We start from the raw sequence: 27,235 nt of genomic DNA, 5'->3' as shown, positions 1-27,235 counted from the left end.
GAGAAGCTTGGTCATTCGGGAGGGGCTCGGAGTAGACCCGCTGCTCCTCCACATCAAGAGGAGCCAGTTGAGGTGGCTCGGGCATTTGGTCAGGATGCCTCCTGGACGCCTCCCTGGTGAGGTTTTCCGTGCACGTCCAACCGGGAGGAGACCTAAAGGTTGACCCAGGACACGGTGGAGGGACTATGTCTCTCACCTGGCCAGGGAACGCCTTGGGATTCCCCCGGAGGAGCTAGCCCAAGCTGCTGGGGAGAGGGAAGTCTGGGCCTCTTGCCTTAGGCTACTGCCCCCACGACCCGACTCCAGATAAGCGGATGAAAATGGATGGATGGATGGATATTTTACATTTTTTGTTTTTGTGAAGCACCTCGTGATTTTTATCTTGAGAGGCGCTAAAGAAAAGATATCTTCTTCTTCTTCTTCTTTTATTCTACAAACTTTCAGCCTTCATGTAATGCAATAACAGACGCTAGCCACCAGATGCCGTCAAACCTTCGTTGATGGTATCGTAAGTGTCGCACGCTAAATACCTGCTCGCTCACTCAGGTCATCAATTAAGTAAAACAAGTAAACAAGTAAATCTAATTTTTTGCCCATAATTTTTCACGGATCAAACAACAGCGTATTTGTTTAGAAGTTTCGTGGTTTAAATATAAAACTGATCTCCTGGTCAAGTTCGGACGCTGGGCCGCGGGCGGGCTCGGTGTGACAGGTGAATCTTTCACCTGTGATCATCTTTGTTTGGAGGAGGTAGGTGCTGACACGCGTGGGTGTGTTTAGTGGAGAGGAGGAGTCTTATTGTGAGCCTCCAGACAGACGGCTCACACACACCAGTGACCGGCCGCCGCTGACGCAGCATCCCGGCCGCACCTGTCCTCCATTTCTGCTCCAACGTGGAGGTGCGCGGGGGAAAGGGGTGGGCGGCTAACCGGATTAGGATTCCGCACCCATGGAGGCAGCCGTGCTGAACCCCGCTGTCATGACGGACAGCAACACACTAAAGGCCGAGCTGGAGGTAAAGAAGCTGCAGGCGCTGGTTCGGAAGCTGGAGCTGCAGAACGAGCAGCTCCGGAGCCGGGCCGGCCCGCCTGTGCTCCCTTCCGAGGCATACTGCCTTCCCAGCCCGCTCCCCACTCTGCTTTGTCGGTCGACCTTGGGCTCCCTTTCTCCCTCAGAGGATCCCTTTGACTATTTCCACTCTCACAGCGCGGAGGAAGGAGCTGACGGTGAGGAGGAAGAGGACCCATCCGAACCATCGGTTCTGGATGAGCTGGAGCTGTTAGATTTGGATTCTCTGAGCTGCTCAGACGAATCTGATGAAACATGGTAACTGTCTTTGTTTCACATCTGAACCATTTGTTGCTTTTCGCGTCAGCTCCTGTGTGCCTGCTTTTCCACTTTGATCCGAATAACTTCTGCAAAGCATCCTTCCGTCTGCATAAATCATCTTTATGCAAATTAATTTTTTGGGATGGAAAGAAAAAAAAACTTGCAAAATAAGTCATCCGACCTGTGTAGGAGTTTATTTTTACTGTCAAAAAGGCCATTTTGGAGGATTTTTGTGGTATGGCTTCATAATCATTTTAACATCAGATTTATTTCCACTCTTTGGTAGATCAAATTCTTTTTACTTCTACTACTTACATTTTCACTCATTTACCTGTATACTTTCTCCTCCATCACTTATCAAGATATCCTTATTACCCTATTAAATGTAGGCTTGTCATGTAAACTGTCTGGATCAGTGAATTTTATTGCAGTTGGACCATATATTCTGATAGCCAGTTGGTTTGTACAATCTACAAATGTTTGAATGTATTTGCATCTCAAAGAGCAAATAGGTGGCTAAAACATGTAGCTTAGTTTATCCCAAATTTGTGAACGTTGATTTTTATGTTTCAGTCTTTATGGCCTTCAGTAAAAGTGTTTGTTTGGGTTGAGGTCTGGTGTGACGCAGCTTACCTAATGTTATTTATTTACTTGCATTATGTTTATACTTTAAGTCATTTTAAAATATGCACTTATTCACTTTTACTTGAGTAAAAATCTTGAATTGGTACTTCAACTTCTAAAAAAGTCTTTAAAGGGATGCTATGCTACTCTTTCATATGTTTAAATCCTTTTCTTGAGCCAGTATGTACTAAAATGATCCTTTAAAGAGTTAATGAAATGTCACCACCACCCTCAGTGGCCAGAAAACCGCACCTGCAACTTCAGAGTAGCGCTCCGGTCCCTGTTGGCATTTGTGTGGCAGTGTGAGTGTCCTGTCACAGTGTCCCGATTGATCATGCGCCCTGGCTACTTGGCCAAGGCGATGTTCCTTTGGCTGACTGGTTAGAGCGTATGACTCTCACCCGGGAGTCTGGGGATCGAATCCCACCCGGGCCCTCGTTTCTCCACCTTGCCACATTTGGTGTTGTTGGTAGGATCCATGTAGTACTGTCAAGTAGGTCCATGGATGTGAAGTTTGTGGCAGCCTGCGCGGGAGCACGAAGACGTGCTTGTGGAAAGAGGGGGGAAGATGTGGCAGTGTGAGTGTCCTGTCACAGTGTCCCGATAGATAATGCGCCCTGGCTACTTGGCCAAGGGGATGTCCCTTTGGCTGACTGGTTAGAGCGTATGACTCTCACCCGGGAGTCTGGGGATCGAATCCCACCCGGGCCCTCGTTTATCCACCTTGCCACATTCGTAAAGCGGAGCTGACATGCTAGCGCTGGAGTCTGGTTCCAGCACGTTTTTCGATCATAAACACAGTTGCTTCGTTTAATTTAGTGATGAATCAGTCCTGTAGACACTAAGGAAGGCTGGGGAGACATTTCAGTTGTTAGGTTAAGGTGTTAAAAGACAAAAGCAAGACAAGGATATGATTCTTTTTCTTTTGTTTTTGCTAACAGACACAAGGGGGTGCTAAAAACAAGCCTAGTATCCCTTTAAAACTCTAATATCTATATTGACCTGAGCAAGGGATGTGAATACATTTGACATCTCTGTGGTAGACAGAATATGTAAATGAACATACAGAAGTAGTGGATTAATTGGTTACAGTAAGTCAACCCCAGACCATATCACTGCCACCCCCATGTTTGTATGCTTGTCTGAAAAGTAGCAGATGCAACAAGACTTAAAGGTTTTCTGCTCGGAGACCGTTTTTGCTGATTGGATTAGTTTTCTTATTTGTACTACTGAGACGCACGTGTCCCGAAATACGTAGAAGTACACAGAAGTTGTGGGAGTGCGTGGTCCCTCTGTCTCCTTCGAGCCAAATTCTCAGCTGATGTCAGCGCAGGTTTTTAATCTATAATTCAGACCGATCTTTTGGTGCCTGCACAGCAGAACCGAGGAGCGAGAGTTCAGAGCTGTCGGAATAATCTGATCCACTTCTGAGCAGAGCAGGCTTTTTTTTTTTTTTACTGTAGAAGCTTCAAGCCAAGAGGAGATAAGTTATTTGGCACAAAAAGAAGATTTGAGTAAAGGCAGTGAATGAACAGATTATGTGTGTGGAAACTTAAAACCTGTTTAGTTTAAGCTGCTTCTACAATCGTGACTCTTTACCTCTTTAGAAGTTGTTTTGGTGAGGTTTTAGTCTGCTTCTGTTTGAGGAAAGTGCAACAGGAAGCGATCAGAAATAGGAAGAAGTGTTTAATGCAGTCGTTTACCCCTTTTTTTTTTCCTTTCAACGTTTAGGCAACCTCAAAATGGGAAAAGATTCATGAAGTCCAAAAAGGACAACATGAGATTTGGCTTTACAGTTATTTTCAATCGCTAAAGCTCTCACCCATACATCAGATACTTGTTCTGAACTCAACACAGATTCACTCCTACAAAACACGACTGGCCAAATGGAAAGTTTTCTTCTCAAAAACACATTTTGATAAAGATATACTAACTCTTCAGATATTTACATGCAAAACATGCTATCCACAATTTTTACACTACATTTCCTGGTTGTGAACTGCATGTCCACGTATGAAGTGCACATTTCAAAGCATTCCAGTAAGAATCTAATTCCTTTACTGCCTCAGAGATTTGGCCTGTTCTTAAACGTCCCAATAAAATAAACATTGCAGCACGAATGTTGTGAATGGTTTGTAGGAAATGGAAATGTCATGGTTCAGTTTTCTGCTCTTCAGACTGAAGGTTTTTCCTTCAGATGGGGTGTTGAACCCATTCAGCGTTTCAGCTGTGAGTGCAGTTGTATTTTATTTAGATTATTCTGTGATGAAACATTCTAAATAATAAAAAACTGCATTAGTCGTAGGACATCCACAAAAAGTAGCGTTTTGGTCACAAGTACCTTCTCTTCTTACCCTTCATTAAAGTGACGGGTGTGTGATTTCCCTGGCGATAGGGGGCAGTACATATCTAAATCATTGCAAGCAAGCAGTAGTTTTGTGTTCAAGTAAGACCTGATCAACATGGGCCCAATCCCAATACTCACACTTCCACCCTTGCGCCCTTCGAATGCGCGATCCCGACCAGGGGTGCGAGTGCGTAGGGTGTCCCGATTTTCTAGTGCGGAAGTTGCTCACGCCCCTTTTGAACCCTTGATGCGCACTTCACCCAAGTTCTCAGTGATGCGGACTTGAGTGATGGGTATTACCCACAATCCATTGCTACGAAAGAAAGGGCTCGTGTTCTTTTTCTGAACATACGTATATTCTAATGAAAGTAGTTCATTTTAGGACGATCAGTTGATGCTCTGAATGTTTTAGACAAAGCAGAAATGAACGTAAATTAATTTCAAATAACTGGTTGGTTGTTTGTTTGAAAGTTGTTAAAGGCTTCTTTTTTTTTTTAAGTATCAGCGACCAGCGTCCCGGCATGTGTTGTGGTCGATGACGCAATGCTCCCTCTCTCAATTCGGCAATTATTTGCACACTTGTGTACTACACACTCGAAGCCTTACAGTGCACTTTCTCCAAGTGCACTTTGCTGAAGTCCGCAGGGCGCATGTGCGAGTGTTGAGATTGGGCCATAGCCATTAGGGTCAAAAGTCCCTGGGAGCACAGCCTCCAGCAAAATAACAAGAACATCAGATTCCCTTTCATCACTGGTAATGAGTGAAGAGGTAAATGTGTAAAACAACAACGTTTATTAGTGGGGAAAGTTTTGTAACTTACAGATCAGTAAATCTGTTTTGTCCTCACGGGCTACCGTAGAAGGAAACATGGCATCCAGAGACTTGGGCCCACTCCCATGTTTTAGAGGTGGGAGTGGTAACAAGTAATAAGGCTACATGTTATGAAACTGCCAATATTTTTTAAAAACTGGGCATCTTTTAATTAATTTACAACATTTCGATAGATATTTTCAGAGACTAATGGTAAAAACTATACAGTGTCACTTTAAGTTTAAACAACGCTGCTTCAGTCTCAAAAACATACAATATTTTGTATTTTAGAAGATCTACTGATTCTTTTGTTCTGTTCTGAACTTTTATTGGTTCACATTGGACCACTGAAGTGATCGTATCCTGTCAAACATCAAACTTAGCCTTGTGTTTACTTTTAGAACCATTGATTGTATTCTCATTCACGTGCTCCTGTTAGAAGCCTCTGCAGACTCTTACATGCGTGTTTTCTGTTTTTTAGGTTATACGTGACGTCCAAGGCTCCAGAGACCACAAACGGTGCCCTCACACCTCTGCAGTGGTGCCGACAGTTTCTGGATGGACCCAAGTCTGAGGTGGAGACCGCCAGGAGGTCGCTGTGCCTCCAACTAGAACAAGGTGAGTCTGACGTGGAGAGAAGGAGCAAATCACTTGGGTCGAACCATTCTGAGCACGTCTTGAGGAAATTTGGTTTGTTTTTTTATGTTCAGCCATGTAAATGTAACTTCTGATGTGAAAAAAATTGGTAATTTAGAGCATTATTAACTTTGTTATTTAGTTAAATAGTGTTATTTGGCTAGAAAAACTGGCTAATAGCATTTAGATGTTTGATAATAGAATGAATGGCCCTGATTTGTCTCCATTAAGCATTTATTTACCATCCAAATTAAAACATGGCTTCAGTTTTGTTATAAAAATCCAGAAACTTCTACAGCGAGAACCATCCTGAATAATAGTCCAGTCAATATTGGCATTAAAGCTACAATAAGGGTATTTTTTAATCTGATGACACCATCTAGAGCAGGGGTGTCAAACTCATTTTAGCTCAGGGGCCACATTGAGGGAAATCTAGTCCCAAGTGGGCCGGACCGGTAAAAAAAAAAAAAAAAAAAAACTTCAGATTGTTTTCTTTGTTTTAATACAATCAATATAAAACAAGGCTGGAGCCTGAGGACAGTGTAGTACAAGTACAACACTTGAAGTGTACTTGAAAATTTGAAGAAAAAAAATCACATAAAAAAAACATTCCTTAGTGATTCAAAGAGCTTACATATCACATGGCAAGATCAGTTTCATGCAGCACTTAAAGTATATTTGACTCATTTTACTTTACATCTTTTAGCTTTTACCAGAACATCAATATCAGAAGTCACATCCTGAGTGGCGGCCAACTTCAGGATGTGATTCAAGTTCTTGTGTGAGCCTTGAGTGCAGCTTTGTTTTATTTATACTCATTACAGAGAAAACTTGCTCACAAAGATAAGTTTATTTTCACTCTACATTGTAAAGTATGAAAATAAAGTTTACACAGCCATCTCGCAGGCCGGATTTAACCCGCTTGCGGGCCGGATTCGGCCCGCGGGCCGCATATTTGACACCCCTGGTCTAGAGGCTGATAAATGTATCGCACCTTAAGCCGCTCTCACCGCTTCTGTGTTTACATCCGAAAGCAACGCCTCCATTCATGAATGCACATCTCTAGCTGGTCAAAAGAGCATTCTCTCGTGTGTGTGTGTGTGTGTGTGTGTGTGTGTGTGTGTGTGTGTGTGTGTGTGTGTGTGTGTGTGTGTGTGTGTGTGTGTGTGTGTGTGTGTGTGTGTGTGTGTGTGTGTGTGTGTGTGTGTCGGTCGTACAGAGCAGCTTAGCTCATTGAGGACTTGTCATTTCTTTCCTAAAATGAGCTTTTCAGCTATTTTGGAGAAATTGAGGATTACGTGTTCAGACCCGAGAGCAGGAAGCTAGTAGTCAAAGTGCTCCAGAGACTATCAGTCTGAAGTTGGATTATCTCTGAGGCTCAGCACAACAGGAAAGCTGAATGTCTGTAATCTGCCCACACATTAGGCAGATCAGTCCAGGGTCACCTGATGAGCACATGTCATTGCAGAGTCTTTCACGTGCGAGGAGAGGCTTCAACAGCGGCGAGAACGAGATTTTAGGAAGTAAAACAGGAAACAAAACATTTGTTAGAACACAGTCAAATGGCTACATGTTTGAGAGTAGAAAACACTGTTTCCATGGTTACCCTTTGACTCAGAGTTGACTTTATAAACTGAAAGTGGTTCGTTGCAAAAGAGGACAGAAACTAGGGATGGGTACCTTTGACATTTGAATCGATTCGGTACGAATTCCCGGTACCTAGGAATCGATACCGGTACTTAACGGTACCAGTTTTCAATACTTTTGAGTGTTTATTATTTTAATTCTCTTTTATAATTAAATATATATTTTTCTCAATATATAACCATATTTGATAAATATCACGATAAATAACATTAAACTGTTTGTATTTTAACATCGACCTTGTAGTTTTATAAGCTGATAATTAAACTGAAGCAAACATCTTTACTGTGAACTAAATTTACTGTGTATCTTCATTCCTTTTGCCGTCCCTTTTCTTTGATTTTTTCTACTGGGAAGTTAGAATTTCCGAAAAGAAGGCGAACGCACCATTAGCTGATAACAATGGTGGCAATGGAAGCTAATTTATCAAGCTAACGTTATCTTAAACAGTTTATTTTGCTGCTGGAGCAGATTAAAACGATGATGCCTCACACTTAGATTGTTGTCGCTGGTTTCATCTTCACCCAATCACCTGTCGCATTTAGTAAAGTGAAGCCAAACTTTAGAGCATGTTCATGTTATTCTAGTCGGAAATTCTGAGTTACGAGGAGAAAGCGAACGCACCATTAGCGAAACAAAAGCTAACATATCAAGCTAACGTTATCTTAAACATTTTATTTACCTACGGGAGCAGATTAAGATGATGATGTCACACTTAGATTGTTGTCGCTGGTTTCATCATCACCCAGTTACCCATCACATTTAGTGAAATGGACCCAAGCTTTAGCGTGCATCCTTTCTACCATGCTGCTCTGTTTACAACTGGCTCGCAGCGAGCGACGACATAACGCTCTTGCACATGCGCAGCTGTCTAGGCAAGTTCTCGTTATGAAGGACGGGTACCGAAACGAGGCACAGTTTGAAATGACATGAATCGGTGCTCGGTCGGTACTATGGAATTCAATCGGTACCTTAAAAAGTACCGAATTCGGTACCCATCCCTAGCGATGAGTTCACATTTTCTTTAGAGATCTGACTGTAAATATAAAAACCCTGCAGCTAGGGAGACTGTTTCCTCTTACATGAAACAACCAATCGTAGGAGAGCCTTTCCAACCAGTCAGAGGCGAGAAAGGTGGAGACATTCCTTGGACATCCTACGATTCCAAATGACGCATTCAGGAAACAGCAGAGAATGTTTTCACTAGTAGAAGCTAACCGTTAGCATTAGCAAATCCACAACACTGAGACTCAGCTGCAGCAAGTTCAGTGCAGTCATGTGACATGGTACCAACAACATCACTGGCTACTCTTAGCCAATAACAATGGCTGATTCAAATTCAATGTAGTGAGGAGTTTTAACCTGAAGAGGGCACAATAAGGAGTTTAGGCAGAACTTTCAAATCGTAATAAAGCATGCAAAAATGACTACACACGTCTACAACCCAATTAGATAATCATTTCTAAAGCTTATCAGCAAACTTGCTCTTTGAGTTGAAGTTGTGCAGAAAATTGACCTTTCAAAATGGCAACAATCAAAAAGAGAAGAAAGTCAGATCCCAGATGCTAAATCTCTGAAAATCTGTGGAGAAATTTGAAGATTGCAGTCACGAACACCTACCATTCAATCTGAATGAACCTCGGCAGTTTTGTAAAAGAATAGGCTGATATTGCTCATGCTAGATGTACAAAGTTGATGGAGAAGTATCCCAACAGTTTCAAGGCTGTTGTTAAATAAAAAGGTGGTTAAACAAAATATTGACACTGTTTGATTTGTTTTAGTTTTATATACATATACTCCACCACTGTGGACCAATAACAGCGCTCTATTGGTTGTAAACAACTATAGAAAGCTGTGATTGGCCAGCCAGAAGGCTGCTAGGGTCCGCGGAGGTTCCTGGACCAAATTTGAAAAGCCAGAATTTGGTCTGGTTCACTAGGCTAGGTACAGCTTCCTGAAGGGACATGAATATTGTCAGCCTACACACACCTTTACATTTTTTTATTACAGAATTTATTGACATGGGGAAAATGGTACTGGTTAGATTTTGATAACGATACATTTTCGATTTATTGCCCAGCCCTGTTCTCGTGTTTTGTTAACTATATTTTCTGTAATGCAGAAACGACTGAGCCTCGCGACTCACCCAAACACAGCAGCTGACTTAGTTTTATTAGAAACTTTGAGTGAATGCCATCCAAATCCTCCGTTTTCCAACTCGGAAGTTTCGGCAGCTGCTCATGCCATTACATCAGTCGTGTATGAGTGTGTGTTCATCTCAAAGCTGCAGAGAAACCCTCCTACCGCCTCCGCCTACAATCTCTGTATGCCAGACGTTTGATCTGTTGCTATAGTAACGATTTACATGAAAGAAGTTTCTTTTGTGGCTAAGTGGCTTATGTTCAGCGGTAGAGAGGGCGGGGGTGTGGGGTGGGGGTGGGTGGGGGTGGGGGGATGGAGATGGAGACGGCCAGCGGCAGGTACAGCTGCAGTCTGAGCACTTTTGTTGTGCTGAATAAAGCTTTGTCTATAGTCTAAATAGAACTGCAAGTGACAGACTCCACTGGTGAGGTAACTGCGTGTGTGCATGCACCAGCTTATGGATGCGGTGATCCACTAGGACACAATGCCTGCTTTTAGTGTATTAAGAAAATACATTTTGCTGTAAAACAAATTTTCTAACATAAGACTTTTAACTCCCTCTCCTCCTCCTCCTCCTCAGTCTCTAGGTGGCGTAGTTCCCTCTCCTTACCCACCACTTCCTCTCCTGGCTCCTCTCTAGTCACCGAAGAATCTTCCATCAACTCGTCCCCCTCAGCTAAATCTTGCTCCACCCCTCAATCTACTGGTACCCTAACAGAAGATTTTCATTATCTATTGATTTATTTGATGTTTGATCTTGTTTCTGGTGTTTTTGCCCTTCCTGCAGTAGCTCCATCCCTTTCCTACCCCCTCCACCCTGTCCTCAATTGCACCTTAAGCCCCGTTGGGAAGAAGCTCTCCCCCGTAACTGAGAGGACGCCCACCTTCCTCCCTCACCGAGCCACTCGAAGTAAGATTTGTTTTTATTGGTGTGCACAAAACTGGGTCAAACTGCAGCTTGTTGCACGTAGTTCACACATCCTCTCATGGAAAATGTAGCAGAGGAGGGATAAGGGGCGGCCTACTCGGTAAATGCAATTGTGTTGGGGGATAGAAACAGATTTCATTATTAGTGATGGAAAACAATCGGCAGGAGCCCAAAGCTGCAGGGAGTAATGAGAGGTCGCGATGCGTGGAAACTCAGCAGAAACCAGCAGCTACAGGCAATCCCTGGAGGGGTTTTCCATGGCAGTAAAATATAGCATCAGACAGTCGGGGCGTGTTCTCATTTCAAGTCCCATAGTCAGATCACACACTGGTGAAATTACATCTCCGCATTTGACCTATCCCCATGGGGGGGGTTTGAGCTGCAGCATTGGCTGCGCTCGGAAATAATATCCCCCTTAAAGCTGAGTCTCAAGCAGGGAGGCATTGGGTCCAATTTTTAAAGTCTTTGGTATGACCCAACTGGGATTTGAACCCCAATCTCCAGAGGTGTGGACTCGAGTCACATGACTTGGACTTGAGTCAGACTCGAGTCGTCAATTTACTGACTTGACTTGATAAAATCTATTAAGACTTATGACTTTACTCGGACTTGAATGCCAATTACTTGCGACGTCAATTGACTTGCACCTGTTGACTAGATGATGACTTGGGCCTATTTGATATTTTAGCTCAAAAGTGACTCAACATGGACAAAAATCATAAATCATTCTTGGTTCTGGGTGTGATCTTGTACTGCTAAATGCAGCAGCACTTTGTTTATAACCAGTTAAGAAGCTTTATTTCTGGAATTTATTTATTGTCATCGTCATTAAATTGAAGTTGGACAGATGACTTGATTATGACTTGAAATTTCAACATTAAGGACTTGGACTTGACTTGGACTTCCACATCATTGACTTTGGACTCGACATGGACTTGGTTGTCTTTGACTTGGTCTTGACTCGAGACTTGACTGGAAAGACTTGTGACTTACTTGTGACTTGCAGAGCAGTGACTTGGTCACACCTCTGCCGATCTCCCAGGGTGGACACTCTACCACTAGACCACTGAGCTGGTTAGACTATGGCTGGTTAGGTCTGATGTTTCAATCATGAATCCTTGTGGAAATATGTGTAGTTGATGCATCAAAAAATCATGTTACCAAGGCTTTTCACTGTTTATTTATGTATTTCAAGTCACTAAATAATACACTCACTATCCTTTTATCAAAACATTGATGTACAATAGAAAATGTAGACTAAATAATACTTTGAACAAATTTTTATTCAGGTTGTACAACGTTTTGCAATGGAGGGTGTGGCATAACAGATGGGGTAATATGTGTTTAAACAGTGAAGGATTTAAACCTGGTACCCAAACTGAGGGAACGTACCATCATCATGTCTCATAAAGACTGAGAACAGAGCATTTTTCCACCTGGACCATTTAAGATATGACACACTCTGAGCCTGCTGTTTTTTTATGAAAGACAAGTCATATGCCTAACTATCCTAACATGCCTCTACTGTAAGTTTAGCATTACCTTACCAACTGTGGAACTAGATTAGCATTATTACAAACATATTAGCATAAAGCATCTAACGCTAATATGCTATTGCCTTATTTACTGATAGTACCGTATAGTTTGCTGCCACTGTGTTGCTAATTCATTTTATTGTTGTTTTAGAGTAATTCTGCTCTGCTACACTATCCACAGTTAAAAACCACGTAGTGATTAAATTGGCAGATTAGCTCACTAGCTCACGTCAAAGTCATGCTAGCAGAACACAGAGACATTAGCTTCAGCTTTACACACTACCATCAGACAGGAAGTGATCAGGTTCAGAGTGTGTCACATCTAAAATAGACTGTTCTCAGTCTTTCTGATAGAACGAGATGAGTCGGTGAGCTCTCTGCTTTGGCAGATCAACAGGTTCTGTTCCAGGGGTGTCCAAAGTGCGTACCACAAGAATTTTGTCCCAACAGCTGTTGCAACAGACCCTTTTTTAATAAGTTACATGCAGAAAGTTTGCTAGCAACGCAACTGTCTGCTGCAAAAGGACATAAACACATTTCACATCAGAACGACCTGTTTAATGAATTTTTAAGTGATTGTTTCCATTTGAAGGCTGCAGCATTCAGCGTTCTGCCCTCAGCCCGCAGTCATCGGTGGACAGTGACCTCGGTGCGTCGGAGGTGGAGGACGACTCCATCCACTATGGATACAAACTGCAGGACCTCACGGACGTCCAGGTTATGGCCCGGCTCCAGGAGGAGAGTAAGTCAGAGTTTGGGGAAAGTGCAGAGATTAAGAGATGACTTGTTTATTTTAAATTAAACTGGCTGATCTCTTCAGTGGTTTTTGACCCTTTTCTGCTGTCCCCCGTTGTCCCCCTCTAATAATTTAACTTCAGACCTAAGAGCCCATCGCTACTTCAGCTTCATTAACCCTCGAGGGTGATAACTGTGTGTGTGTGTGTGTGTGTGTGTGTGTGTGTGTGTGTGTGTGTGTGTGTGTGTGTGTGTGTGTGTGTGTGTGTGTGTGTGTGTGTGTGTGTGTGTGTGTGTGTGTGTGTGTGTGTGTGTGTGTGTGTGTGTGTGTGTGTGTGTGATGTTTTATTGTTTCCCCCGCCAATCCTCATATCTGGCTCCCCAAGGTCTAAGGCAGGACTACGCCAGCATGTCGTCCATCCTGGCCAACCGCCGCAGCCAGAGCTTCACCTTCCAGCTCAGCGCCGGCCCCGACCTGGAGGAGGAAGACGAGGAGGACGACGAAGATTACGGGCTCCTGCCCCCACCGCAGCCACGCCTCACCCGCCTGCCGCACTCCCACACTTTCTCCAGTATTCGAGACTGGCGAAGAAGCACCAGTTCCCTGTGCACCCCTCCTTCCACCCCCTCCACCCCACCGTACCCTTCCGCTGGCTTCGCCTTTCAAGCTCTGGTCCCGGTCCAGCCGCAGGGGCTGGGCAGCCTCTGTTCAGCCGAGCATCAGGGCTTGAGACCTGGGTCAGGTAAGGAAAAGCTTTTCTCTCTGTAACAATTCAACATAGAAAAAGATTCTTCTGAGGTTTTGACCTTCAGATTTAGATTGATGAGCTAAAGGCTAGTTTTAGTGCAGCCAAAATCAAACTGTCTTACAATGGCTTCACTGACATTAATTCAATTCGATTCAAGTTTATTTATATAGCGCCAAATCACGACAAGAGTCGTCTCAAGGCACTTCACATAATAAACATTCCAATTCAGGTCAGTTCATTAAGCCAATCAGAAATAATGTTTCCTAAATAAGGAACCCAGCAAATTGCATCAAGTCACTGACTAGTGTCAGTGACTATACAGCAATCCTCATACTAAGCAAGCACAAAGCGACAGTGGAGAGGAAAACTCCCTTTTAACAGGAAGAAACCTCCAGAAGATCCTGGCTCAGTTTAAGCAGCCATCCTCCACGACTCACTGGGGATCGAGAAGACAGAGCAGACACACACACACAAGCAATGCGTCTATAGCTACACCGTGATGTCTTAGTAAATATTCTACTTGGTGAAAGCTAAACTTTATTGTATTTATCCTAGTGAATCTATAATTAAACAGATAAACTAGTAGTAGCACATCAAACATCAAGGAAAGCAAAAAATTATTATCAGGAGAGAGATAATGTTTTAGTGGTTAGCAGCAGTGTGCTAGTCGATGGCCCCCTCCATGAGGCCACCACAGCTCAGCAGAACGTCGTTGTAGCTTCTTCTGGGGAGAAAAACACTTACAGAGAAAATAAAGTTAACAGCTGAAATTGCACAAAATAATGCAGTTAAAGAGCAGACTGTAGAAGAAAGCAGTAGAGTGTGAAAAGTGGTCAGTGTATCCTCCAGCAGTCTAAGCCTATAGCAGCATAACTACAGAGATAACTCTGGTTAATCTATCCTATTTAGATGGAGGCATGTTGGAGTCAGGGCAAGGGAGAGCCGTCTTTACCGACTGTACACTCCACCTCCCTCTACTCCCCCACTTGTCCAGATTTAGGCTAACATCAGATTTTAACCACAGGCCCTATCAAATAAAAATGTTTTAAGGCTAGTCTTAAAAGTAGACAAGGTGTCTGCCTCATGGACTAAAGCTGGGAGCTGGTTCCACAGGAGAGGAGCCTGATGACTAAAAGATCTGCCTCCCATCCTAATTTTAGATATTCTGGGAACCACCAGTAAACCTGCAGTCTGAGAGCGAAGTGCTCGGTTAGGAACATATGGAACAATCAGATCACTGATGTATGATGGAGCTTGATTATTAAGAGCTTTATATGTGAGAAGAAGGATCTTACAGTCTATTCTGAATTTAACAGGTAGCCAATGTAGGGAAGCTAAGACAGGAGAGATATGATCTCTCTTTTTAATTATCATCAGAACTCTAGCTGCAGCATTTTGGACAAGCTGAAGACTTTTAACTACATTCTGTGGACTTCCTGAGAGTAATGAATTACAGTAATCCAGTCTTGATGTAATAAATGCATGAACTAGTTTTTCAGCATCACTCCTGGAAAGGATGCTTCTTATCTTAGCAATATTCCGAAGGTGGAAAAAGGAAATCCTACAAATCCTACATTAATGTTGTAAAAAATCTGCCAATTTGCTTGTCCTTATTCAAGTGTGTGTGTGTGTGTGTGTGTGTGTGTGTGTGTGTGTGTGTGTGTGTGTGTGTGTGTGTGTGTGTGTGTGTGTGTGTGTGTGTGTGTGTGTGTGTGTGTGTGTGTGTGTGTGTGTGTGTGTGTGTGTGTGTGTGTGTGTGTGTGTGTGTGTGTGTGTGTGATTTGCTATAATACGTGTGTTTTTTGGTCCCCTTCATTATGACATCCTGCTGAACATGAGAGCAAGTCAGACTCAGCAGTTTCCTACTAAACTTGAACACCAGTTCACCTCAAACACACACAAAATGCAGCTTGTGAACAAGATTCTTTGTGGTAATTTCTCAGTCTGAGGTATGTCGACATGCAGTGATGAGACTGACTGATGCTGCTTAATGAAAACCGTCTAAGCCTCTTGTACAACTGATCTTTAATCTGTGGCTTCCATGTGCTTCAGGTCAGTTTGGTGGGATTAGGCTGTAAATCTGAGGGGGCTGGTCAGAAGTTGACTGTTAACTTTAAGAGAGGAAAACCAAAAAGTTACGGCCAACGGCTCCAAGTGACGTGTTTCTGTCTTTGAGTTCTTTTTGAGGGCAGTAATAAGTTTATTTATAGATGAAAACCCAATCTGCTTTAAGGGTTTAATCCATGTTTGTGTTGGTATTTCTGTTTATCCCTGTTAGATAAGTTGCGGAGAAGCATGCCTAACCTTGTCAGAGCTCCCAGCATGCCCAGTGTGCCCATTCCCAGCAATTCCACTGCTTCTTCTGCTTCGTTGCTTCGTAACAGCCAGAGCTTTGACTCATCTAGTGGGCTTACCCGCCTGCAGTCTTCCAGTAAGTACCACTGTTACTTCTACACTGAACAAAAATATAAATGCAACACTTTTGTTTTTGCTCCCATTTTTCATGAGCTGAACTCAAACATCTGAAAATGTGTCTGCATACACAAAAGAGCCTTGACTCTGAAATATTGTTCTGAAATCTGTCTACATGTGTGTTAATGAGCACCAAGATCCCACCTCACAGATGTAGCACATCAAGGGGCTGATGACAGCATGAATAATGTACAAGTGTTCCTTAGACTGCCCACAATAAATGGACACCCTGACATGTGCACAGTTTTGCTTTATGGGGGGTGGTGGGGCAGAAACCCGGTCAGTATCTGGTGTGGCCACCATTTTCCTTATGCAGGGCAACACATCTCCGTCGCATAAAGTTTATCAGGTTGTTGATTGTGGCATGTGGGATGTTGGTCCACTCCTCTTCAACAGCCGTATGAAGTTGCTGAATATTGGCAGGAACTGGAACACGCTGTCGTATACACCGATCCAGAGCATCCCAAACATGCTCAATGTTTGGTGAGTATGCTGGCCATGCAAGAACTGGGATGTTTTCAGCTTCCAGGAATTGTGTCCAGATCCTTGCCATATGGGGCCATGCGTTATCAAGCTGCAACATTAGGTGATGGTTGTGGATGAACGGCACAACAATGGGTCTCAGGATCTCATCACAGTACCACTGTGCATTTACAACGCCATCAACAAAATGCCCTTGTGTTTGTTGTCCATAACATACACCTGCCCATACCAGTACCCCACCGCCACCATGGGCCACTCATTCCACAATGCTGACATCAGCAAATCGTTCACCCACACGACGCCACAAATGCAGTCTGCCATTTGCCCTAAACAGTGAAAACCGGGACTCATCTGTGAACACAACACCTATCCAACGTGCCAAACGCCATCGAATGTGAGTGTTTGCCTACTCAAGTTGGTTACGATGACAGACCGCAGTCAGGTCCAGACCCTGATGAGGACGACGAGCTTGCAGATGAGCTTCCCTGAGATTGTTTCTGGCAGTTTGTGCAGAAATTCTCTGGTTATGCACGCCGATTGTTGCTGCAGCTGTCCGAGTGGCTGGTCTCAGGCGATCCTGGAGGTGAGCATGCTGGATGTGAAGGTCCTGGGCTGTTGTGCGGTTGTGAGGCCTGTTGGATGTAATGCCAAATTCTCTGAAATGCCTTTGGAGACGGCGTATGGTAGAGAAATTAACATTTATTTCATGGGCAACAGCTATGGGGTGATTCAAACCAGCCTCGACACTTCAATTTTCAGGCGCTTTCCAGAAGCAGCTCGCCACGCCACTAAAGATAGGATCGGGTTCTATTTTTGCCATGAGCCGTTTCTGGGACATGTCAATTTCCACAGTTAACATAGGGCTAGACAGGAAATCACACACAGTTTCAGTGTAAAATCTCTGTTAATTTTCTAAATAAAAGTATTGCAGTGATGTGATTTCATTAATGTGTTGCTTACATTGTGGGCGACGGTGGCACAGGAGTTAAGTGCTCACCCCGTAATCGGAAGGTTGCAGGTTTGACCCCCTCCCAGTCTGTCGCTGTCGTTGTGTCCTTGGGCAAGACACTTAACCCACGTTGCCTGCTGGTGGTGGTCAGAGGGACCGGTGGTGCCAGTGCTCGGCAGCCTCGCCTCTGTCAGTGCGCCCCAGGGCAGCTGTGGCTACATCGTAGCTCATCACCACCAGCGTGTGAATGTGTGTGTGAATGGATGAATGACTGATTGTGTTGTAAAGCACCTTGGGGGGTTCCAGTACTCTAGAAGGTGCTATATCAAATACAGGCCATTTACTATTTACGTGTGACTTAACAGCTTATTTACTCCCAGCATTGCTACATAAGTGCAGTGCGGTGTTTTCATGGCTTTAAAGAGCCAATGTGTAGTTTTTACCATTAATTTCTGGAAATATCCATCAAAATGTTGCTGAAAATGAATGAAGTGATGCCCAGTTGTTGAGAAATATTAGCAGCTTCGTACAGGGGCGCAGATAGGATTTTCAAACTGGGGGGGACAAAGTTCCAATGTACCCCACCCCCCACCACACACACACACACACACACACGCACGTACACATACACAAACTATTGCAAGCACCTTAACTAGAGCTCAGTCAGTTTGTGTAATTTCATCCAATGGTTTACGTAACAACTAACACCATTATACAGGTGCTGGCCAGTAAATTAGAATATCATCAAAAGGTTGAAAATATTTCAGTAATTCCATTCAAAACGTGAAACTTGTACATTATATTCATGCAATGCACACAGACCAATGTATTTCCGATGTTTATTACGTTTAATTTTGATATTTATAGGTGACAACCAATGAAAACATCAAATCTGGTATCTCAGAAAATTAGAATATTCTAAAGGCCAATGAAAAAATGTTTGTTTCTCTAATGTTGGCCAACTGAAAAGAATGAACATGAAAAGAATGTGCATGTATAGCACTCAATACTTAGTCGGGGCTCCTTTTGCCTCAATAACTGCAGTAATGCGGCGTGGCATGGACTCGATCAGTCTGTGGCACTGCTCAGGTGTTATGAGAGCCCAGGTTGCTCTGATAGTCGTCTTCAGCTCCTCTGCATTGTTGGGTCTAGCGTATTGCATCCTCCGCTTCACAATACCCCATAGATTTTCTATGGGGTTAAGGTCAGGCGAGTTTGCTGGCCAATCAAGGACAGGGATACCATGGTCCTTGAACCAGGTGCTGGTGGTTTTGGCACTGTGTGCAGGTGCCAAGTCCTGTTGAAAGGTGAAGTCTGCATCCCCATAAAGTTGGTCAGCAGCAGGAAGCATGAAGTGCTCTAAAACTTCCTGGTAGACGGCTGCATTGACCCTGGACCTCAGGAAACAGAGTGGGCCAACACCGGCAGATGACATGGCACCCCACACCATCACTGACGGTGGAAACTTTACACTGGACCTCATGCAACGTGGATTCTGTGCTTCTCCGCTCTTCCTCCAGACTCTGGGTCCTTGATTTCCAAAGGAAATGCAGAACTTGCTTTCATCAGAAAACATAACTTTGGACCACTCAGCATCAGTCCAGTCCTTTTTGCCCTTGGCCCAGGCGAGACGCTTCTTGCGCTGTTTCATGTTCAAGAGTGGCTTGACACACGGAATGCGACACCTGAATCCCATGTCTTTCATGAGTCTCCTCGTGGTGGTTCTTGAAGCGCTGACTCCAGCTGCAGTCCACTCTTTGTGGATCTCCCCCACATTTTTGAATGGGTTTGTCGTCACAATTCTCTGCAGGGTGCGGTTATCCCTAGAGCTTGTACACTTTTTTCTACCACATTTTTTCCGTCCCTTCGCCTGTCTGTTAATGTGCTTGGACACAGAGCTCTGCGAACAGCCAGCTTCTTTAGCAATCACCTTTTGTGTCTTGCCCTCCTTGTGCAAGGTGTCAATGATTGTCTTTTGGACAGCTGTTAAGTCAGAAGTCTTCCCCATGATTGTGGTGCCTTCAAAACAAGACTGAGGGACCTTTTAAAGGCCTTTGCAGGTGTTTTGAGTAAATCAGCTGATTAGAGTGGCAGCAGGTGTCTTCTATATTCAGCCTTTTCAGAATATTCTAATTTTTTGAGATACCAAATTTGGAGTTTTCATTAGTTGTCACTTATGAATATCAAATTTAAATGTAATGAACATTGGAAATACATTGGTCTGTGTGCATTGCATGAATATAATGTACAAGTTTCACGTTTTGAATGGAATTACTGAAATATTTTCAACCTTTTGATGATATTCTAATTTACTGGCCAGCACCTGTATACGTGTTTGAAGCCATTATGCAGTAGAACGCTGGCAACAAAGCTCTGCTTGATCAACACTATAAATGATAAATGATCCGCACTTTTATAGCGCCTCTCAGAGTTAGGACTCCAAAGCGCTTTACACTACAATGTATCATTCATCCATTCACACACTGATCTTGATGAGCTACGATGTAGCCACAGCTGCCCTGCCCACAGTAAGTCCCAACACTGACAACAACGTACTTAAACTAGAACCAACATGCATAAACAGATCGGTCTCGCCTGCTTACACTGTTGGTCTTTTTTAAATACGCAGTAATCGTTGCTTGCCTTTTTCGCCTCATCCTGCATCCTAGCAGCAACCACTTTGGCGCCTCTGGAGTCGGTGTTTGTTTACGTCATGCTGCATTCAATGTAATTGGAAAAAGGAGCTTCAAGCACTTAACCTCCGATTTTGTTTTCTTTCTGGCCTTAAGCCTGGTTCATGCTTTTCCGTCAGCTCCGCAAGGGACAGACACGCACAGAGTGACGGAAGCGTTTTGCTCTCATGCTTCTCCGTCTCCTGGAGAGTGTTGCAAAGCAATTGCCCGGCAGGACAACAGAGGGTGTAGCGCTGTTCTGTGGTATCCTGTCATGTATCCGGTCCAAGATAGTGTGTTTATATTATGTTTTTTGTATATAAGAGACTTTTTTAACTTAGACAAATTTGTCTCTCATCCTCCTCCACCTCTTCATGCGCTCGCCACCTCTAAACCCAGGTTTCCGGTCATTTCCGTCCACAAATAAAATGCTTGCTGCGCATCTTTTCACTCCTCCAGTCACGGGAGAATTAAATGTTCATGTTTTTAGTTTGTTCGCGAGGTATTCTTCCAGCTTCTCCGTGTCTGCCGCTTGTTATCCTCGGCTCTCTTTATGTTTTTGAGGGCGCAATGCCGGCGCTGTAGACAACAGCGGCGTCCTGACCAATCACAAGCTTGCGTTGTCCCTCTCGACTGACAGATGTTTAGAAAAGAGAGCTCGACTCCGTCCGTCCTTGCGGAGCTCTCCGGCAGGCCCGCAAGGACGTTACGTGTCTCCGCACTGACGCAGACGGAGAAGCATGAATCAGGCATTAGTTGGGGGGGACGAATCGGGGTCGATCTGAATCTGGGGGGGCAGATCCCCCCCCCCCCCCCCCCCCATCCCCCACCCTATCTGCGCGCCTGGGTCGGAGGGACCGGTGGCGCCAGTGGGAGTGGGTCCAAGTCTCTGGGCGACTCCATATTAGATGCCATGTTTCCGTCTACAGGAGCCCATGAGGACAAAATGCATTTACTGATTTGTAACAAACGGTTATAAAACTTTCACCCTTTTTAAATGTTGTTGTTTTACACGTTTACCTCTTCACTCATTGTCAGTGATGAAAGGGAGTCGGAGTCTTCTTCTCTTCTGGCACTCGAGGAGTACAGACGCTTCCCTCTTTCGCTCCCTTATCTTTTTTTCCCAAGGCTCTTTGTCCAGTCTGCCCACAGAGTGCTTCTCTGCATTTCTTCTGAAAAACTTTTTTTTTACTAACCATAGATTTGATAAACTGGTCATTCAATGCGATCGATAAGATTTTTTCAACAATGAGAAATGAGCAGGGGGCTCCCACATGTCCACAGGGGACACACCTGGTGGGAAAATGGATGTCATCTCGGAGAGAGTCACCGGATGGTATGGACAAATTTAAAACCCAAAATTGGCTTCACTGAAGGACTGGAAATGATCAGTTTAAAGACTGAAGGCAGAGAGGAAAATTATCTCAGCCTGACCCAAACAAATTCTTGTTATCTGAATCTGATGCCCTGGTAGCCTTGAGCTGCAAGCAACTAAAGCCCCCACGAAGGAATGCAGACAGATGCTGTGAAATTCCATTAAATAAATGTATCAAGCCTCCCACGGGTTGAATAATCAACCACGCAGCAAGAGTGACCCATCTGCTTCTCTAAATCCTCCTCCAAACATGCAAACGACCGAATTGTAGGCCAAATGCCTTGTTTCTTGCCACACTCTACCGTGATGCAATGTAACACTAGCCTCTTTAATAAAGGTGCTTTCTTAAGACACACCATGCCGGCAAATCGGCGTAATATTACCGCAATGGTATGTCTATAAACACGCCATGCCGGCATGGCGTTGCGCGAATATAGCGACCTCCCTATATCCCGTCTTGGTTTGAGAGGTGTCTGATGGCAGTTTGTTCGAGCTTCAGCTTTGCTACTATAAATGCCAAAATCCTCCCCAGGGAGCCGCGGCAAGTCCCGTTTTGCAAATGCTATGGTCCTGTAAAAACAGCTATGACATCACAAAAGATCCTCCTTTTAACTTAGTGGCAGGAAGAAGGTCTGACAAATTTCTAATTTATCTCAATGTGTCACTTGTCAGTCTCATCTCCAGGCCAGCTCCAAAACAGGGTCCAGAGTGTAGGAAATTTTGCCTCATTGTCACGTCAACCACTGAAGGCCACTGCCTACGTCAGTCCCACCATAAAGGGCTCGACCTCCACCAGCCTCCAGAGTCTGAACAACGTCAGCAGCAGCAGTGGGATACCCCTGCTCAATAAGCCTACAGCCGGAGGGACTTCCTCCAATCCCACCACGCCACGCAGCAGCCTGCCACGCCCTGCCTCCTTTGTGGGCACCACAAGCTCCAGCCCCCGCAGCAAGGTGGCCCAATCAGCACGAAGGTAAACGCATCAGAGATCAGAAACTTTTCCTTTCTGAATTAACAGAAGAATGAAAAAAAATAAAACGTGTGTGCTTATTTTCAGTTTATTAATGCCTCCAAAGAGCTTGTCCACCTTCAGTGCCCTTCGTGACAGCGCCTGGAAAGATGGCTGCTACTGATGGACGTGGCAGCAGCAAGACCCTGCTGGTTGGGGTGACTCGCTGCACAACAGCTAGGTTGTTGTTTTTTTTTGTTTTTTTTTTACCAAAAAGGGACTGAGACGACCTTAAATCTGAGATCCTGCATTTTAATGTTAAGGATTTCTTCGGAGAAGGCGGGTAATTTATTTATTTATTGTCTGCAAACAACGGCTTCACAACCGGTGATTATGTGCCAAAAGGTGAGCCGACTCCAGTTGTGCAATAACTTGTTGGCTGTTGGTTACCTGTAATATAAACCGGCACACAGGGCTGCCAGTTTTTAATGAAGTCAATCACTTTTACAGTTTTTATCTACTAATCAGGTGTGTAGCTGTGGTAACGAGCACTGCTGATGCTGCTAAAGTTTCCTCTTAATTTGGGCACATTTTAATCTTTTTTCTATCTAATATTTCTGTTCAAATTTCACTGTGCATATATCTTTGTACTAACCAATGCAATACTTTTTTTTTTTACTGACCTAAATGGGAATATCGTAATGTTTTTGGGGAGGAAGTTGTTTCACTTTTTGTCACCAGATTTTGAGCGTGCTAACACAAACTTCTTGCACTTTGTCGAAATGCCACTGTTTTGGTTTTGTTAACTCGTGTGCACTTCTTTCACGATACTCTGCATTTATTGAGTACAGCAATTAATTTATGTTTTTCAAGGGATGGTCTTCACAATTGTGCATATTTTCGTGTTTCGTTTACCCTGAATCTTATTTTTGTTTTTCATGCACTAAGGAGGCACATCCTTCCCTAGCTTGGTCTTTTTTTTTTTTTTTTTTGCTGTGATGAAAAGGGAAGCATTTTAATAAAAACTTAATAAATTCTGTGTATATGCTTTGTTATTCTGAATGTATATTTGTAATAAAGTTGTTTCAGGTGCCATCTAGTGGTCAGTTTTTAATTTTATGTAACCCAGGGGTGCTCCACCTGTTATGCTCAAGTCTGTTAATCACGAATGGGATTATTATTAGTGAAAAAAGAGAATTTTTGTTTCTTTCTAGGAGTGAAATGATGACCTTTCATTTAAAAAGAGGGTAGAGTGTAAGCTGACATTTTTATGAACAAAGACAAAAATGCTGTGAATATGTATTAAAGCTGCTTTCCGGAGTTTTCCCTCTTTCAGAAAGTATTTATGATTTGTCAGAAATCCGTAAAAGTGATTATCTTATCGTGTACTGTGATAAAATGTAAGCAATACGTCTTTTTTTTCTTTCTTTTTTTTTTTGCTAAACACGCCCCCTCCCTGCAGGCACTAGATGGTGCCATTGGATAAGAGAGAGATACTCTGGAAAGAAGCTTTAAAATCATTTTTTTTTTCCACATGAACAATATTTTCTATAGAAGTCACATGCATTAGGTGGAGTGATGCATCCAGAAAATGGGTTGTTCATTTCTTTGTTGGGGCGATGGTGCTCGCCCCATAATCGGAAGGTTGCAGGTTTGAGCCCTGCTCAGCCTATTGCAATCCTTGTGTCCTTGGGCAAGACACTGGTGGTGCTCGGAGGGTGGCGCCTGTGTACAGCAGACCCGCCACTGCTAATGTGCCCCAGGGCTGCTGTGGCTACAATGTTGTGACCACATTTGATACAGTGCCTTCTAGAGTCTTGGAACCCCCCAAAGTACTTTACAACACAATAAACCTGTCTATTGTTATTTAACGCACACAAACTGCTTTGATTCCCCCTCCTCTGTAGAATAGTTTCTATGCATTAAATTTTAACAGGTACAGCTTATAACTCTCCCATATTCCAGTCAGAGTTGGCAAAGCGTCTTCAAGACACACCAAATAAGTTCAGTTGCCATCATATGAACCCTTTTGGCTTACCATGACCTGGATGACTGAGAACCTTCACCAGATGTGTTAGTTTAGAAAATATATGAAAAACTTTTTTATAAAAATTAAAAACATTTACATTTATGTCGGAACCAGTTAGAAACCACACAGCAAGAACATACCAAAGATGTTCCTCAGATGTTATCCAAGATGTTCAGAAAAACCTACTATCCCAATGTAGCTAGAAGATCTGATGCTGTTTTGAAGCCAAACAGTAATGATTTAGATTTCTCTTTTCTTCATTTACTGTTTTTTTTTTTTTTTTGACTGATGAAAATAAACTGTGGCTGTTTTTTCCACACCTGCCTAAAATCTTTGCACATACTGTTAGCAACTATAACTCCCCAAATTCTATGAAATAAGGCACCTTTTTGGAAGGGCGACTACACAAATGACCTTTCAATGTCATGCATCTACAAATACAGATCATTTTCTGCGAAGAAATAAAAATACACACACAGACACACCCTGCAAGTAATGTTTTCCTAGTCATATTTGACCCAAATCTGGAAACATTTTTGACTACACAACAACAATGTTTTTTTTATCAGAATACCATTAATTTATCTCCATTAAACTTGATTTGCATTAAACTCCTTAACATTGTTTAGTAGCAGAAAATGGATTTTCCACACTGAAACATTAGTCAGACAAACATGGCGACCAATCAGAAGTTTTTACGTCATCCAGTTGCGTCTCTCTTTCACCCCTCCTCCCCTCCAATGAGCTAGCTAGCTGTACCGTGGCTGCTGTGAACCTACATTTTATATTGTTGGTGTATGGTTTTTAAAAGCAACAGGGCACAAAAAGGTAAGAGTCATTATTAACGACTGAGATGACAGCTTCGGAAGGTCATCAAGGCTTTGCTAACACTCAATTATGTAACCTACAAATGCTAACACAATCGTGAAACGTTAGCTTGCTAGCTAGCACAGCTGTCTGAAGCCTTATGTGAACTTTATATCTCACACGTCGAAACGGGAACATTGGGGTTTGAAGTGAAAACAAGCGCTCTCAGTGGCATGAAATAAAAGTTAATCATGCCCGTGAAACGCTACACAAGCTGCATTAGCATGGCTTGTGTTGAATGAAACAGCTGCACGAGCGCTTCTGCTACAAACACATTTCCATGCTTTTGTTTAAAGTGTTTTTTCTTTTCCGTAAAATAAATGTGGAATCAGAGCGTTTGAACAGGTTTTAAATTACACAAATCTTTGAAACGCGCTAATAGCAAACTGCTACGTTTTGGAAGAAATGTCGATTAACGTCTGAAATTTTTCATTGTAGAATGAGAATTGGGTCTTCTGACGAGCGCTTTTTAAATACTTGCATATCCCGTTCAGAAATTCCTCTTATATTTACGTTTTGTAGCTGCTGAAGAAATTGTGGCCTTTGGGAAGTAGGACCTTCAAGGGATGTCGTTTGCTTTACTTGTGTCCATTTATAATGTTGAACAAATAAAATGTTGTAAAGTGTCTATAACAGCCAGTGATTTGGGGTAAAGACTAAAGGTTTGTGTTCTTGCTTTTAGACATCCTCCATGGCTTCTCGAGAAGGTCCGAGAGCAACAGGAACAGATGGCAGTGACTTTCAGCACAGGGAGCGAGTTGCTTCCCACTACCAGATGAGGTTTAATTTAACAGTACATAAAAATAAGACATCCGTGTAATGTATTGTTTGGAGCTCTGACATTTACTTATTTCAGTGTCGCCTTGAAGTCTGAAATCCGCAAACTCAACATTGTCCACCTGCTGATCTGGGTTCTGTTGGCTGCTCAGGTGAGTGTTGATGTTTTGCGCTGTTAAATTATCTACACTTTATTCACATTTTAACCTTCAAATGAATCCGTTTCAGGTGACAGTGAGCCAACTGAGCCTCGTGTCCCACAAAGTGGTGGCCACCCCATACCAGTGGGAATACCCGTACCTCCTGAGCATCATTCCCACAGTCTTCAGCTTCCTGGCATTGCCTCGGAACAACATCAGCTACCTTGTCATCTCCATGATCAGCGCTGGGCTCTTCTGCATTGCGCCGCTCATCTATGGAGGCATGGAGATGTTTCCCGTGGCTCAGCAGCTGTACCGCCACGGCAAAGCTTATCGCTTCATTTTTGGCTTCTCCGCCGTGTTGGTTATGTACCTTATCATCATCATCGCTGTGCAGGTGCATGGCTGGCAGATCTACTACAGCAAGAAGCTGCTGGACCAGTGGTTCACCACCACACAGGAGAAGAAGAAGAAATGAACCCTGAATTAAATACCTCCCATCAGTTTGGACGAAAACCAGCAAATGGAAGAGACTCAAAGGAGCTTTTTCTATATTTATATAGAATTAAATGTTTGGAGAAAGGAAAATCAGACCTTGAATATCCTGTAATTGTTGCCTTCATTGTGTTCCTGTCATTTCATTAACACACTAACTCAGTTTCAGCCTCGTTAATTTGTAGCAAAAAAAAAGGGAAATAACTTATTCAACTTATCTTTAATGTGCAAAAATAACCATGACCATCAGCATACATCACCCAACACACATTTCACATAATCAAGGTAAACTATCCCACCACCTCACACAAAAACGGATTAGATAACCCTTTATTTGGATTCAAGATGGCCATTTTTAAATTATAGTTACATACAAAATTAATCTTTTCTATGATGAAGCATCAAATGAAAATAATCCCACATCCTGTTGCAGAGATAAAACCTGTCAGTAATAGTTTTCAATTCCTAAAAATCAACACAAAAATAGATTGATAAAAGTCTGTAACATGAAGCAGGTTCAAATATCCAAGTTTAAACCAGAAAGTAGT

At 43.2% G+C, this 27,235-nt stretch overlaps 2 protein-coding genes across 3 annotated transcripts; both read left to right on the top strand.

Annotated features, from left to right (window-relative positions):
* Positions 1-805: 805 nt before the first annotated feature.
* On the top strand, positions 806-22,755 carry slain1b (SLAIN motif family, member 1b). 2 transcript variants are annotated; one of them, XM_054747672.2, is made up of 9 exons: positions 806-1,326; positions 5,592-5,728; positions 10,113-10,238; positions 10,323-10,442; positions 12,588-12,737; positions 13,117-13,473; positions 15,758-15,910; positions 22,103-22,403; positions 22,488-22,755. In XM_054747672.2, the coding sequence occupies exons 1-9, from the start codon at positions 950-952 to the stop codon at positions 22,561-22,563; spliced, it is 1,797 nt and encodes a 598-aa protein (XP_054603647.2). In that variant the 5' UTR covers positions 806-949; the 3' UTR covers positions 22,564-22,755. The 2 variants fall into 2 exon arrangements, with proteins under 2 accessions (XP_054603647.2, XP_054603646.2); XM_054747671.2 differs by having other exon boundaries at positions 10,320-10,442.
* A 2,352-nt stretch (positions 22,756-25,107) lies between these two features.
* LOC107377247 (protein jagunal homolog 1-B) lies at positions 25,108-26,850 on the top strand. Its single transcript, XM_015946749.3, has 4 exons — positions 25,108-25,236; positions 25,958-26,055; positions 26,132-26,204; positions 26,281-26,850. Exons 2-4 carry the CDS (start codon positions 25,967-25,969, stop codon positions 26,668-26,670), a joined length of 552 nt encoding a protein of 183 aa, XP_015802235.3. The 5' UTR covers positions 25,108-25,236; positions 25,958-25,966; the 3' UTR covers positions 26,671-26,850.
* Positions 26,851-27,235: the final 385 nt, after the last annotated feature.

The sequence above is a fragment of the Nothobranchius furzeri genome, chromosome 2, assembly GCF_043380555.1.
Source record: "Nothobranchius furzeri strain GRZ-AD chromosome 2, NfurGRZ-RIMD1, whole genome shotgun sequence".
Classification (NCBI taxonomy): domain Eukaryota; kingdom Metazoa; phylum Chordata; class Actinopteri; order Cyprinodontiformes; family Nothobranchiidae; genus Nothobranchius; species Nothobranchius furzeri.
The sequence above is the reverse complement of the archived record's forward strand: the minus strand, read 5'-3'. Positions and strand labels throughout refer to the sequence as shown.

Excerpts from the sequence above, each read along its gene's own strand:
- slain1b (XM_054747671.2), top strand. The coding sequence starts at position 950 with ATGGAGGCAGCCGTGCTGAACCCCGCTGTCATGACGGACAGCAACACA. Across the intron at positions 1,327-5,591 it reads GACGAATCTGATGAAACATG|GTTATACGTGACGTCCAAGG; the intron begins GTAACTGTCTTT and ends TCTGTTTTTTAG. Across the intron at positions 10,239-10,319 it reads CTCCACCCCTCAATCTACTG|TAGCTCCATCCCTTTCCTAC; the intron begins GTACCCTAACAG and ends CCCTTCCTGCAG.
- LOC107377247 (XM_015946749.3), top strand. The coding sequence starts at position 25,967 with ATGGCTTCTCGAGAAGGTCCGAGAGCAACAGGAACAGATGGCAGTGAC. Across the intron at positions 26,056-26,131 it reads GCTTCCCACTACCAGATGAG|TGTCGCCTTGAAGTCTGAAA; the intron begins GTTTAATTTAAC and ends TACTTATTTCAG. Across the intron at positions 26,205-26,280 it reads GGGTTCTGTTGGCTGCTCAG|GTGACAGTGAGCCAACTGAG; the intron begins GTGAGTGTTGAT and ends AATCCGTTTCAG.